This window comes from Lepidochelys olivacea (assembly GCF_965140295.1).
Source record: "Lepidochelys olivacea isolate rLepOli2 genome assembly, chromosome: 10".
NCBI lineage: Eukaryota > Metazoa > Chordata > Testudines > Cheloniidae > Lepidochelys > Lepidochelys olivacea.
In genome coordinates, this window is record NC_140420.1 from 78,823,089 (window position 1) to 78,839,283 (window position 16,195).

Genomic DNA, 16,195 nt, shown 5'->3' on the forward strand with positions numbered 1-16,195 from the left:
TACCTTATGTCTTCTCCTTCTCTAACGATTACTATAGAACCTACCACACTTCATAAACAAACCCCAGGGGACTAAACAGGCAATTAGTCAAACCAACTTTGAACACTCCAGCAAGCAATACGTCAGCTACACCGGAGGAAACTGTTGCAATAGGGATCATTCCCTGGGTCAGAAGGAAGTTTGACACTGTGGCATCAGACGATTCTAAAATTGCCGATGCGGTTGAGAGATCAACAAGTTCCTTGTCCCAAAGCGCTGTTGGTATCATAACTTAAAATTTTGCCTTGGAATGGGTTAGTGAAGTTAATGGAATCCTGGCATGTGCATGTGTCCAGACAAAGTTCCACCAGGTGGAATCTACTAGTGCTAGAGAATCCATTCTGATCCACGGGGCTTTTTGGGTTTGGCCTTGGGAGCGCTTATCTAAGTAGTTCTGCCTCTCTCCCACTGGCTCCAATGGGATGAATTCTGCGCACAGGTTTGCAGAATTGACACCTTTATTGAGACGTTTTACCTGGTGACCCCAAGCCACAACTTATCATCATTTGACAGTAGGGCCTACAGGACCTCATCCAAGAACCAGATCCTGTTCTGCTAGGTGCTGTAAACACAGATGACATCAAATGTGTTGAGGGGCTCTTTATGCATACCTTTCGTGCTAGCTAAAAATAAATAAGGGAAAGTGATACAAGGTTATTTTTAAACAAAATTACCTTCTCTTCTGCTTTGTGAGCTAGGGTACTTTTCCTCTATTTTTTTTTCCTTTAGTTCCTATCAGTTACTTATATACAGCCGCTTAAATTGGATTACTGGGGGTAGATACTGAGTGTAACCTGAGAGGAGACACAAGGACAGAGCCAGCGAAGGAGGCAGGGTAATGCATGGCATGTCAAAGGTGCTGCTGGAGAGGTAGGCATGTGTACACGAAATGGACAGCCTCCATGTAGCAGCGGCCCCCTAAAATAAACATGCTCTCCCACCAGGTTACGAACCCTTTGTTCGTCAGGATAGCCTCACACACCTCGATGATTAACCGGACCCTCCAGCTCCTTTTTAAGAGACAGCCCTGTGGCTCTCTCAGCGGCTCAAAGTGCAGCCGGCAGAATCCATCAGTTACATTTCCCCCCAAATTAAGGAATTAGACGAACATTCGGCATTTTTCTGCAGCATGGGCCAGAGTCTAAATAGCATCTAACACAACAGGGCCCCATTCTCTGCTGAGGCCTCTGGACCCTTCTGTAATAGGAACAAGATTCTTACTCATTCAACTCGCACCAGTGGGAATTTTGCCTGAGTAAAGACTGAGTAAAGACTTCAGGATTTGGCCCAACACCCAATCACTGAAGAGCCTAATGAAATAAATGCCCCATCTTCCCCCTCGTCTGTTGCATGAAATTGCTTATTATTATATGTACAATAAAGAGAAGAATCAACGTAATTACACACCCTTTCCCCACAATTGCTGTCATTATAATAACCATCATTAGGGCCTCTGATTTGGGATAATCATGTTTACCTCGGTAAACATTCTGCCTTGATCCTGACTGTGTGCGCGGCTTGAATGAGGAAAGGGCTGTAGCTCATCATTTTAAAAAATCTGTTGCTCTCAGGCACGTGCTGGTTCGTGGAAGGCTTGAAAGATACTCAGTGATCGCCGAACCTGGGGGTGGGTTTTTTTTGAAGTGAGGAGCTGGATTGTGCCTTTTGGGGGACTTGCATTGCAACTCACAGACCCCTCTCTGGGGCTGGAATCCTACCCCGATTCCCTCTTCCTCCAGAGGGCTAGCTTCCTCCTAGCCTAGATCAGCAGCAAATCACCCCTCCCCAGCCCTCTTCTGGCTTACTATGCTTGCTGGCACCTTGGGGTTGGCTATGCCCATTTCCCACCAGCTTATTCTGTGGGCATGTGGAGTAGCAGGCCACACACCTCTCTGCTTACAGGAAGGCTGGTGTTGTGGTTAGGGCCCTAGCCTAAGGACTTAGGAAAATAAGGTTCAATTCCTTGCTCTGCCACAGACTTCCAGCAGCGTGACCCTGGGCAAGTCACTTCGGGCCAGGCATTGAGGTGAGGTGCCTAAAGATGCAGAGGGGTGACCAGTGGAATATTCAGAAGCTCTTAAGTGCTTAGACACTTCAGAAAATCCCACTGTGTGTGTTTTTAGGGACCTAAACACCTTTAAAAATCTGGGCCCCAGTTCCCCTCTGTGAAATGGGGATAACAGCCCTGCCCTGCCTCCCAGGGGTGATAAATACATTAAGATGTTTAGGAGGTGCTCAGAAACTAAGTAATGGGGCCATATAAGTAACTAAGATATACAGCCAGATTCCTGTGTGCCCATATTCAGGAATGTCAGGAGGAAGGCAACACCTGAAGGGACACCCGGTACACCGTTCGAAAGCACCACTTAGAAAGTAAGACACTGAGTATCCATGGAGCAAGGTACTACTGAGCATGAATCAAATGTGGCAGAATCTGGCCACAGGTTTTACCCAGACAAAACTCCCACTGAATGAGGCCCAGTTCTGCACATCCTTGTTCATGAAATCAATGGGATTCTCCATGTGAAAAAGAGCCAATCAGGTGAGACAGGGGTATAGGACAGGGAATTCGTCCTGGAAGTTTTGCCTCGCTAAGGACTGAATTAAGCCGAAGGCCTGAGATCCTATATCACTTCCTCTGCTCACAGGGGGGGAGGTTGTGCTTCCCATACTCACCCTCAGTATTACTTTACTCTCCAAGCTGTCCCATCCTTACTCAACATGGGAAAGGGTGGCACTATCAGATCCAGGAACTGCCTGAGCTAAAGTCCTTTTGGCCCAGAAATGCTCTCTTTGGGTAAGATTTTTCAAAGGCTCCAATGGGAGTTGATTTTCAAAAGGAGTTGGGCACCATGCCTTTGGACCCTGGGGGAGATTTTCAAAGTCCATTTGACTTTACACATATTGGGAAATTCAAGTGAAGCAAAGATTTTCCTTATCAGATTCCGGATCTTAAAAGGCAGATTCCAAACTCTGAGCCCAGGCTTTCTCCATGACAGTCCAGATTACAGTAAAAGGAATGATGACGTTAGCACAAGAATTCCCCCTGTGGGACAAGCAGCCTCCTTTTAGACAAAGGAATGTTTACTTTAGAGGTCAACCTGGATGTAGGAGAGGATGGATAGATTAGATAGATAGATTAGATGGATAAGGACCAAACAAATGTAAACTCTTGTCTCATAAATAGCAGAGTAAATTTATCAGAAAGCCACCAGTTTGAAGCAAAGTGGAAATAAACTCCATTTTCTAGTCAAATGTAAACCATTCAACTCTGTAATTAATTGGGGTGGGGGGTAATTACTCAGGCCATGTGCATTCATTAGAAAAGTCTAATTCCCTGATATGCCTGTCCACATCTTGGCTGTATATCAAACCTAACATCATCCCATGCAAAGTCCCTGGAAAGAGGGATTTATGAAAATAGACTCTGAGTCAGTGTGTGTTATATTCACTGCCTGAAAAGATGCAAACTGTTTCTAAAACTCTACTCAGCAGCCAGCTTGACTGATGACACAGAGTAACCGGGCACTGTTCAGCCAATTAAACAAATGATTGTCTTAACTCCAGCTGCCTATGCTTTGGAATTTGTGAGGGGAAATTGCTGTACCTTCTCTTAAAGGGAGGGAGGGTGAGTATTATTAACACTGACATAAAAGAAAAGAGAAAATGACTGGAGGCTTCATCCTACAACTCCCCCTTTGAGAAATATTTAACATCTTTCCGAATAATACACGTGTCAATGTATAGGGTTACTGAACGCAAAATATCTCCTCATATTGATCACACAGAGAAGCCAATTAGCACTTTGGAACTATGAGATTTACCTAGTGCTGAAAGAGAAGGAACTTTGAATGAATTAAAAGCTTAGAAGACACTTCCAAGTTTGTTTGTTTTTATAATTTTAATTTTTTTAAAACTCAGCATTCATTGTGATTCCCTTTAGAAGCTTGAAAAGAAATGTTTCTTCCCCTGATTTTGTCCTTTTCCATTTCGGAACCGTTTCCCCCTGTGCTTTCAAAAAAGATGAAATTAAAAAGTCTTATTTTACAAGATTCAGAGTAACAGCCGTGTTAGTCTGTATTCGCAACAAGAAAAGGAGTACTTGTGGCACCTTAGAGACTAACCAATTTATTTGAGCATGAGCTTTCGTGAGCTACAGCTCACTTCATCGGATGCAATGCATCGGATGCATCCGATGAAGTGAGCTGTAGCTCACAAAAGCTCATGCTCAAATAAATTGGTTAGTCTCTAAGCTGCCACAAGTACTCCTTTTCTTTTACAAGAGTAATTATTGTTATGATCTGTAATAGTGTAACTTGTAGAGTCCCCAACTCAGATCAGGGCCCCGTTGTGCTAGGCGCTGTACAAACACACGGAAAGAGAGATCATCCCTGCCTCAAAGAACCTACAGTTTAAGCAGACAAAGCTAGTACTATGATTATTTCCAATCCACAGGTGAAGGAATCAAGGCACTGAGAAATTAAATGACTTACTAAAGTCACACAGGAAGTCAGTGGCAGAGCTAGGAATTAAAATGGGTCCCAGTCCAGTTCAGTTCCACCATGCCCACTGCTGTCCTCACCCAGCCCTTTGTCTCCATATGTTGGGGGAGGAGCGGCAGCTGGTATATGACATGGCTATGCAGTCTTTGCCAGCTTTAGGCTAATGGAGATGCCCCTTCACAGGGAGAATTTTCCTGTCCAATTCTCTGGATGGTTTAAATTCAATGTCAGTGACACAACGTGAACTTGTCAGACTACCAAATCCAGCCTCGTGTAGCCTATTGAATATAAGGGGCCTGACTGTCCTCTGCATTATTCCACTGTCAATGGGGCCACATGAGCATAAACCTGGAGAAGTGCAATGAAGAGTTCGGCCCAAGATGCCTTACCCACAGAACTATCATGGTTAGTAAAGGTAAATGCCTATGGATGTGTGGGAGCAGGATCAGAGCTTCTGATAGTTAACTGCAGAGCCAGCAGAAAGAGGAGCACAAACCAACTGTTTTTTGGTCAGGTTCTACAAAAAAGTTTTGCTTTCTAAATTTCTCAGTATCACGGGGCTATGTTTTAATAAAATGGGGGTGTCAAAGAAACATGTAGACAAGGATGACCCAGTGGATACAGTGTACTTGGATTTTCAAAAAGCCTTTGAGAAGGTCCCTCACCAAAGGCTCTTAAGCAAACTAAGAAGTCATGGGATAAGACGGTAAGTCCTCTCATGGATCAGTAACTGGTTAAAAGACAGGACAGGAATAAATGGTTAGTTTTCACAGTGGAGAGTGGTAAATAGCAGGGTCCCCAGGGGTCTGTACTGGGCCCAGTGTGGTTCAACATATTCATAAATGATCTGGAAAAAGGGGTAAACAATGACGTTGCAAAGTTTGCAGATGATACAAAATTACGCAAGATAGTTAAGTTCAAAGCAGACTGCAAAGAGTTACAAGGGAAATCTCACAAAACTGGGTGATTGGGAAACAAAATGGCAGATGAAATTCAGTGTTGATAAATGCAAAGTAATGAACGCTGGAAAACGTAATCCCAACTAGACATACAAAATGATGAGTCAAAATTAGCGGTTACCATTCTAAGAAAGAGATCTTGGGGTCACTGTAGTAAATCTCTGAAAACATCCACTCACTGTGCAGCGACAGTCAAGAAAGCGAACAGAATGTTAGGAACCATTAAGAAGGGTTAGCTAATAAGACAGAAAGTATCATAATGCCACTACATAAAGCGATGGTAGGCCCAAACTTTGAATATGGCATGCAGTTCTGGTCACCCCATCTCAAAAAAGCTATATTAATATTGCACAAGGTACAGAGAAGGGCAACAAAAATGATTAAAGGTACGGAACAGCTTCCATACGAGGAGAGAGTAAAGAGACTGGGACTGTTCATCTTGGAAAAAAGATGACTAAGGGGGGATATGATCGAGGTCTATAAAATCATGACTGGTGTGGAGAAAGTGAATAAGGAAGTGTTATTCATCCCTTCACATAACACAAGAACCAGGGGTCACCCAATGAATTTAATAGGCAGAAGGTTTAAAACTAACAAAAGGAAATACAATGTCAACCTATGGTGCTCATTGCCAGGCGATGTTGTGACGGCCAAAACTATAACTGGGTTCAAAAAGGAATTAGATAAGTTCATGGGGGATAGGTCCATCAGTGGCGATTAGCCACAATGGGCAAAGATGCAACCCCATGCTCTGGGTATCCCTGAGCCTCTGCCTGCCAGATGCTGGGACAGACGACAGGGGATGGATCACTCAATAAATTGCCCTGTTCTGTTCACTACTCTCAAGCACCTGGCATTGGCCAATTTCGGGAGACGGGGTACTGCATTACATGGACTATTGGTCTAACCCAGTATGGCCATTCTTATATTCTTATTAGAGAGTTAGGATCTGAAGGAGGTTCTCTAGCAGATGACAACTGTTTCAAGGCTGATGAAATTGGGTACCTAAAAATCTGGACAGTGTCCCTTTAAATCTTCCTGAAGATGACCAAGTCACTGACTAGTAGAGCCCTACTCTGTAGTATAGTGCAAACTGGCTCTTTAGGGCATTCAGAAAATTTACATTTAAAGAAGAGAACAGACTATAATGGTCCCTAGTAAAGTTTACTAGCACTGAATTTTTTATCCCCTTTCCATTTCGATGGGAGGTTATATAAAGCTATTTTCCATCAGCGCACATAAAACACGTCCATCATTCGTGGGAGTGCACAAGGACTTAGCCAAGGATAACGCAGCACCTCTGGGACATCTGACCTAGGGCCCAGCCCAGCCCTCTTCACCCAGGGATTGCAGGCATAGAGAGGACTTTTGGGCCCACTACATCATGTTCCCTGACTGGCTCCCACTTCACCCCAGTTGCAGATGCTTTGGGGCCCCAGTACAATTGCCTCTCCTCCCATCAGCTGATGAACATTTTGCCTGAGTAAGGAGCAAGTATGAAGTGAAGAACCAGTCTCCCATTCAGCAAAATGCCCCCCGATGTTATAAACTAGAGCAGACAATTCCCAGGGGTTAGAACTCTGAAGACAGTGACAACAAGGGTGAGAAAAATTCCAAACTCTATGGCCTGCTCCAGAGTGAGACCCAAAACATGTTGGTTGTGACCATCTTTAAACAAAGCTGTAGCCAGTGGGGCTCTCGGCTGGAAGGATGGTCCAGGGTGGGGCACCAGTCTAAGACTCAGGAGGCCCGAATTCAATTCCCAGTCTATTTGGGAATACCCGGAAAGGGGAAAGACCTCTTCCAGATTGAGCTATTGAGTGGAATTAGTCAGCAATAAGGTGTTCATAGAGTAGACAGTCACCTGGGAGTATAGGATGCATTATTATTATTTAGATTACAGTCGATCTTAGAGACCTCAAATAAGACCACAGCTCCATTTCGCTGGGTGCTGTACACACACATAGTAAGATACAGTCCCTGCCACAAAGAACTATAATAGACAAGATGGCACAGAGAGATGAAATGATTGCTCAAGGTCACATGGTAAGTTAGTGGGCCCCCTTCTGCACGTTATTGCGGCTTGGAGCAAGTTAGAGCAGCCTTTGTTCTGCTCTACCAGTACAGGAGGAAGAGCCAGGCACAGAGCAGCAGCAGGATTAAGGGAGCATATACACACCCTGACTTGTGCTCTGTGCAATTTGGCCACATGCAAGGATCTTGCCCACAAAACTTTGATCTATATAACTTTTTTGTAACTATTTCAGACACAGATCCTCAAGATCCCACTGCAGTTATGGGAAGTCAACCCCATGGGATACACGTACCACATCCCAACGGCTGATTCACATTATGTGTATCAAAGCAGGGCAAAAACACCCAACGTCCTTGTCAACATGCCCATGCCAATCAACCTCTCGGAAAACATGGGTTACTTGTAGCATCCAAAGCAGAGTGGGCAGGGGTAGGGATTATCACCCATCCTCTTCCAAAGGTGGGAACATGCTCTGTTTCATACAGCTCCAGCAGAAAGCACAGACGCTGTTGTGACCCAAGCCTTGTCACCAATGGCTGTGTCTTCTGCTCTTCATACAACAAGTTATATGAAGAAGCCACCCAGGCACAGCGGGGTCCCAGACAATCACCTGTTCTAAATACCCCCAAACACACCAGGCCTACCTACATGCACACTGATGCTCTGGCTGCTTCTAAACCACCGAGCACAGTGAGGGCCCGCAAACAGTGACATTAGAGGGCCCGCAAACTATTTAAAGGGATATTTCCCTATCTCTCTTCGCTACCAGCTAGAAACAACCACCACCACGGGACCAATTAATCCAAAATATTTCATAGAGCATAAGTTCTGTTCTTTTTACCTTTTTTTTTTTTCTTCTGCCCCTGGTCCCCACTCTTCCTTCAAGACCGTTTTCTTCTCTAACTTGACCTTCTCCCTCATTTTTTTAACATCTGGCATTTTCCCTCTTTATCATTCTTTCTCTCCTGCAACTCCACCTTGGTCTTCTCCTCTGTCCCTCGGGGAGCAAAGTGCAATTGCTCCTCACCCTCCAAATACGACTATGTCAATAGCTCCATGTGACAGGTCAGGAACTCTTTCCTGCCCCCAAATATGACACTCATTGTACCCCTGTGTCTGGGCCCCACTGACCTTTCAGAAAGTGAATGGGAACCTTCCTCACTGACTTCCAGGGGCGCTGGTTCAAGCCCTGTTGTCTGTGGGGAGAACTGCCACCTGAAGGTATCAAAACTAATGCCCGGAGATAGCACTGGGATACAAAGAGCTCCCCATTTCCTTCTGGATCCTTCACAACGTGGACCCTGCAAGACTTCCAAGGGAGGACTAGCCACACCATCCCTATCTGGCATCCCAGGGTGCCTGGTGCTTCACAAGGAGAATGACGGCAGGGAAACCGTCCTTGAGAGCTCTCGCTCTGAACTGATGGCAGCAATGCCATGCACCTCATGTGGATGATAAGAAAGAGGGCAGTGAAGGGGATTTTGTATTGAGACTGCAGGACACCTGGAGACCCTGCAGTTCTCTCTCTAGCATCACAGGTCTACAGCCCGCACTCAGAGTCTCCCCAAGCCACGGACTTGACAGTCCTGGACTGGAAGGTGACCCTACGACAGACATAGCAGATTCCTTTGGGGAAAAATATCCCCAACGTATCCTTAATTTAATCTTTGGGGTGTTTTATTAATTCCCAAGGGATTTAAGGAAGAAAGATACCGCACTAGCTCTTTCCATCCCCTTCAATTCCCTTTGCCTTATCACTTCTCATTCCACACCTTACTGAAAATGAACAGAGGCAAACATGGCCATCAATCTGATGGAGATACAACGAAGTACCAAGGGCTAGCTGATCAGTACTGGCTCCACCTCCAGGGGGTATCAGTTGCGTGGGCCACACATCAAAGCTGTTTTCAAATGAAATATCAGCACCTCTTCCCCTTCATACTCATTGCATGGGTCTGAGCTGCAAAGATTCTTTCGGCAAAAGCATCGGTTTACAAAAGAGCCGCCATACTAGGTCAGACCAATGGTCCATCTAACCCAGTATCCTGTCTTCCGACAGTGGCCAGTGCCAGATGCTTCAGAGGAAAAGAGCAGAACAGGGCAATTATCCAGCGATCCATCCCTTATCGTCCAATCCCAGCTTCTGCCCAAGAAAGAAAAAAAAAATCCCAACTTTTGTTTTACGATTAGCTTCATCAAAACAATGAGCAAAAATGAAACAAATCCTTTCCTCGGCTATGAAACTCCGGTTTTAAATTACTAAAGCAGCAGCAGCAGGTCTGGACTGTTAAGTGTCTAGGCTCCACTCAAGTGCAGGCTGCGGTGGGACAGTGACATCTGATATAATAGCAACACCAGATTAGTAGCTATGTGCTTTTCCCAATATGTCAGCCTGCTTGCCTCGCTCTTCTTTTAAAGTGCAATTATTGACATGTCTGCCCCTTAAACATTGGGTTTATATGCTTGCCAGTGACTCCTGAACATGTGTCAACAATTATTTTTATTTCCTTGAAAAACCAAAATGTTCATATTCTTTTGGATAAAGTGACTGGGTAGGTTTTCATGAGCTCTGCTCTGTAATTTATTAGTTTCCAAACTCTGTAAAACGACAAGCTCCAGTAAAGTTCAAATAAGTTGGTGATTCCAAAGTAATTCTGAATTGACTATTTCCCCTCCCACCGCATTTGGATATAGGCGAATTTAAATTAAAATTCTTAATCTGAAAAAGGTTTGCCTGGCTTGTCTGGTTAGATCAAATAAAAGGGTGATATTATGGGTCAAAAAACCAGAAAGCCGCTCATGTTCTGAGGCTGTTACAATCTGCAAAATGAAATGCATGGCATGCTCTCTAATCAATGCAGAATTAGCTCTCTGCTTTCAACAGGAAAAAGCCAGAAGCTCAGCATGGAGCTATACTGACATGCTGCTCCTCACACAGAAACCGCACGGCTCGGGCCCAATCCTGCTCCCGTTGAAGTCAATAAGAAAGTTCCCATTGACTTCAATGGGAGTAGGAGCCAGCCTCTGAATGTCAATGGTGCGCCATGGTGATAAAGCCAGGCTCTCTTGATCTCAACACTTCAGACAAAGGAGTTACTTTTAGGCAGTGAGGAAGCGAACGCACGGGGGGGGGGATAAAGGAGCACACACTCGATGGAACTGCTTCTAAAGTATCTGCGGAGCATAGCTGTGAAGGGGCTGGTGCTGCATGGGGTCCGTGCTCTGCACTCAGCATGCTCCAAGGGGAAGAGAAGAGAGAGAGAAATTCCAGGCACAAAGAAGGAAATCAGAAAAGTAAAGTCAGTGCGAAGGAAAAAAGACAGTTCCTCATTTGTACGTATACCATAAAAACGCCTTCTCTGCCATTTGACAGAAGTTACTGCTGGGAGCCTGATTCTGCTCTCACATATGCCATGTAAATGACACCAGTGGAGTCACACTGGTGTAGAAATGGAGGGGGGTCGGGCGAGGAGTCAGGATTGTAATATAGACCCTGGGCCCAAATCTGTATTCTTTACATGCTCTGAACTCCCAATGGACTTCACAGGGAGTTTTGGGTGTAGGAGGACGGCAGGCTGATACGTAATAAAGACCAGGAAAAAAGATTAGAAAGATGTATAAAATTTCTATCTGTATTACCATTATGCAGAGTCTCATCTAGCAACTTGGGTCGGGGACTGACTATATGTTTGTACAGCACCTAATACAATGGGGCACTATCTGCATTAGCCATTAGGTGCCATTGAAATATAAATATTAAATAATAATAGGCACCCTGATACCATGGGATCTCAACAATGATGTTATTACAACAACAATCATTGTATAGTTACACAATACGGAGATGCAGGCATACTCTACACTCTCTTTTCAGCACTCTCGGATTTTACATGTAACTTTGTTATTGCTAGACAACCCTTGCTGTCATTTTATTAACCATGAGATTTTGATTGTAAATGAAAACTGATCAGCTCTTAGTACTTAAACACATTCTCAAGCTGAACTCCCTGAACGAAACAAAGACTGAATGCAGGTCTGAATTTCATATATTGTCTTTGAGTTTTATGAGGGAAATGATACCAGATACCCTGTATGTATTTTAAGAGAAAAGACAGGGTCTTATGCCAATTTAGGAGAAAGCAATCCCTTTTCACATTAAAAAAAAACACAAAGCCATGTAGAATAGGAATTAGCGAAAGCTTATAGCTTCAATAATTTAAAAGTTAAGCCTACTTAAATATAAATGACAACATTTAATTCCAAGGCTGTTACTAAGCAGAACCTGGGTGCATCTCATATCCTGTGCCTTTCTTTGAATGTAGGGCTCAGCAATGACAGACAAAAGCTGTCCATCACCCAGAACAAAGAACTCCAGGAAATTAAAAAAAAGAGGAAATACTGTCTTGAAGCTGAACCCAGATCCCATGAACTGAGCCCCCAGCCGGTTCAGCTTTCACTTGGTTTATTTAAGAGGCAGCCTGCACTAATTTTGGAAAGTTTGAAAAACACGGAGGATGGAACTCAAGCATTATGTAGTGAAAAGAGAGAGCATCCTGAGAAAAAGAAAGCCCAACATGACACACTACCTCCTCTATGCAGAACCTATGAGTCACAGTCTCCCTCACAGTGGAAAAGGTTTCTATTGAGTTACTGATTGACATACACATAGAACGTTTTATTAAATTCAGCGGGCCACAGAAACTTACACTCACTGTTTCTACAGTGTTAAGCCTATTGAGGGAGAAAAAAAATCCTAGAATAAGAAGGAAAAAACAACAACCACCTTTTAAACCGCAGCCAAATGTTCCTAAGAAGGACCACGAAAGCATACCACAAAGTCACCAAAACAACTACACACTGCAATACAAACGAAAACATGATGCCCATCTAAGAGATCAGTAGACAATAAACTAATAATGAGCTTGATTTTTGAAGGTTAAACTTTCAATAACTTGCAAGGAAAAAAAAAAGAGGTAAAAACACCCCAAGCATTATTTCAATCACCTTAATTGCACTATTATCTATCCAGAAATCATACCAGGCTGATTGTAATAAGGAGACCTGTCTCATTACTGTTCAATTCATCACTGTTTTTATATTTTCCAAGAGCTACACACACTTCTTCCACCACTGGCTGCTAAGAACTGTACAGCAGGTTTATTACTGTAATAACCCAGCACCCTGGTTTCCTAATCATTTTTCATACACCCAGATTAAGTGTAACACTATTCTCCTGTTCTGAGAAGGCTAAGCTGTTTCTCAAACAACTTGTACCGTATTTCGTTCAGGTTCCTCCACGAACCGGGGAGGGGGAAAGAGAGAAAATCCTTTTCCCACATGAATTTTTCCACCTTTGCCAAAGAAGATCACTTGCCTTTCTTGGTTCTGTTTTTACATTGATTTTGTATTTTAAGGGCACCCAGACTAAGGGAGAAAATGTTACAATTTATCAGCAGGGTTTGTGATAGGTCCAGGGGAAAATCCCTTTGATGTTTTTGTAGTTCAGCCTTACACCTATGGGGGTGTTACTGGTTGTGTTGGCATTTGTGTGAACCGAAGCCAAGCATTACATGAAAGCATAACACTTGTAGGTTTAAAATAGTTTGCTGTTTCCCTTGTAACTTTCACTATAACTTCTACCCTGTTAGCTATCATTTCCACTGACAAGGATTGTGCATTTTATGGTAGGATTCATCCCACACACACACACCCCAGTGTGTGTATATCTTCCAGGTGTGAATTCTAAATAGCAATGGTGCAAACACCACTGCAATCACAGATCACTCAGTAACACCAGCGTTAATTCCTATCAGTGATAACGAATGCCATGGGGTCTATTCTGAATCTATATGCAGGGGGATTCTTTTCTTTCTTCCAATTAAACATAAAGCATTTCTGAAATAGTTGGAACATTTCCAATTAATCCGGTTTATAATTTGACAGGCCATCAGAAAATTCTATAGGAACATCTGTGGGGGAGGGGGAATCCCCCATTATTTAATTGTATACCCCCCCCCTTCTTTCCAATCTACACAGCTACACACCATCTTCCCCACTGACACCAATCAAGGTTTAAACTTCAAAAACCTGGCCAGAGAACATTTTAAATGGCTTAGCTTGCGGTTTTCCAGCATACCCCCCCGCCCCCGCATAAGAGCCCGCTTGGAAGGGGAAATCCTGTCGAACTTTGCAAACATGGGGATGCTAATGCAGAATATAAATTGCCTCTGTGCGTGTGTTGAAAAAAAAGTTTACTCGGTGCTTCAGAATATCGCTTACAGACCTCTGGCCCGGTTTCAGAATGACTCAGACCCAAATGAAATCAGAAGGGCATTTCAGTGCAAGGATGAGCCTCACTGAGCTTCAGGAATTCAGCTCCCCTTGTAACTGCCGTGACTCTCGAGCTGCTGGCTGGAACCCCGAAAAGAGCGAGCCTGCCTAGCATAACGAACTGCCAAAGTGGAGGAAAAAATAGCAACCGAGCCAGCAAGTGCTGCCTGGCCCCAGAGAGGGGGTGGGGGGGGTGCAGAGAGAGCGCGACCCGTTTGCAGCGATACTGAAGTATTCACGGCTGCCTGGCAAATTTCCCTGCTGGGAAAGGAGCTTGTTGACAGACCCATGTGCTCCCAGCAAAGCAGCCAGGAAAATCAAAACACAGGCGGGGAGTGTGCGGCTGGATCAGCGCTGGTGCCCCCCGCCGACATCCCCCCGTTTAGAGCCAGGTAGAAATTCAGGCACCCAGTGTCCGGGTGCAAATAAATGCCCCCGCCACAGAGGGGCTCCGGCCCCTTCTGGAAAGCGGCTCAGCAACACGCTCCGAGCCGGCGAGGGACAGGTCGGAGCCGGGGCAGATGGCATGGGGTGCGGGGGGTCACCCCCCAGCGTGGGTCCCGCCCAACCCCCCGGGCGGGCAGGAGAGGGATCCCCGCTTACCTCCCGCGAAGGCGAGTAACAGGAACCCGAACACGCCGGCCGGCAGAGGAGAGCCGGGGGAAGCCATGGATCCACTTTTGGTGTGGCTGGTGTCTCTCCTCCTCTGCGATCCGGGGGGATGGGGGGGAAATCCAGCTGGAGTGGTGTGTGTGGGGGGGGAATCAGCCCCCTCAAAAGCGGGTTTCAGGGCCCCCCAAAATAGCTCCAAAGCACCGAAATGGAAAAAAAAGGGGGGGGTGGTTGGAAGCCAACCTAGATCCTCATGGTGCGAGCGCTGCCTAAGACAATTGGTGGCTGGAGAGGCTGGAATGGGCTTGCGCCATCTTGCACATCTATCAGGGATCTGTCAGCATCTCCCTTTGCTCTTTGCAAACACACAGGCATGAACATTACTGCCTCCCCTGCACCGGGGCCAGCGATCCCTCTCTTCCCCCCGTGCACACTCACTCCTCTCTCTCCTGGAGGCCCCTTCTGGGGAACAAAAGATCCAACTGGCGCTTTATGCGACTGGACATTTCAAGGCAAAGCAAACGGATCCCCCCCTTGCCCCACCAGGCTTTGAACTGGAGCCTGGATATTCCAGGAGAACATCAAAAGGCTCATGCACTTTCTTTTATAAACCGGCGAATAGCTGCTTTCTTTCCCGAGATTCAGGGGAGCCGGGCTCATTTTGCAAAGCATGAAGGAAAAGGCAGCGAGGGGAGTCTCAAGAAAAAGTGATGGTCATGTTCGCACTGTAGTTACCAAAAAAATAAAATTAAAGGGCACCCAAAAAAAGAAAAGAAAGAAAGTTGTATGGGAACCTTTTCCTTTGGCCCAGCTACAAATACCACTGCCGGTTTTTATTTTTACTCTGGATTAGCTCAATGAAAGGGCACCCTCCACCAATTGTTTGGGGCTTGTGCAAATGCAAAGCATGTGCTTCATTTATTTCACTCTGCAAAAGCATCCCAGGGAGGCAGCTTTGATAGAACAGCGGTTCTGCAAAGTAGAGTTGCACTGGGTTTCCTTGCAAAGTTGAATTGCTCCGGATTGATGCTGGTATGACTGAGAAGGAGGAATTTGGCCCACTCTGATGCAAAGAGCAAGAAAAGATCTCCCATTTAATATGGTAAAACTTATCTACCGTTGGGTCAGATGAAGGGGATTTGGACAGTTAGGCAGAAGTTAAAGAAATTCAAAAAACCCTCCCCCCCATAAAAACAAGATATATTGGGCTAAATCTATTCCTAGTGTATCTTGACTGGAGTCAGTGCATTGATACAAACAGGGATGAGTTTAGTCCACTGGAAATTAATTAAAGCAAACTTCTACCATGTGAGCAAATGGGTGTTAAAAGAGAGCTCTGCTCCCTAAATCAGGCAATTCAAAGAGAGAGGAATTACAGAGGAAGTATGTTATGCATTTACCCACTGCATGTAAGAGAAAGAGCAACAGTATGCAAGATGCTGAAGATAGATTTCTACTGTCTAAAACAAAGCCATAGAGAAGAACTCTAGCTTCCATGTACTGTCCCCCCCTTTAGAGGATATAAACAACATTTCTGTCTATAAAGGATTGATTTATTGCACTGACAGAAAAGAGAAAATTGCTTTACATGCTAATTCTAGAAGATCAAATTAAGAGCTAACAAATTATTTTACACTTTAAGAAAGGGACCATTTGTCTTGCAGAGTTAAACATAACTCTTCAGGGCAAAGTTATTCTGCTTAATAATCCTTTGTGAT

At 44.7% G+C, this 16,195-nt stretch overlaps 1 protein-coding gene across 1 annotated transcript in view; it reads right to left on the minus strand.

Annotated features, from left to right (window-relative positions):
- The window catches only part of IGDCC3 (immunoglobulin superfamily DCC subclass member 3), a 191,156-nt gene extending 176,230 nt beyond the window's left edge, over nt 1–14,926 (minus strand). The window contains exon 1 of the mRNA XM_084642518.1: nt 14,469–14,926. Coding sequence (XP_084498644.1) covers nt 14,469–14,535 — 67 coding nt within the window. The 5' untranslated portion in view covers nt 14,536–14,926. The remainder of the gene's footprint in view (nt 1–14,468) is intronic.
- Between the last annotated feature and the right edge of the window lie 1,269 nt (nt 14,927–16,195).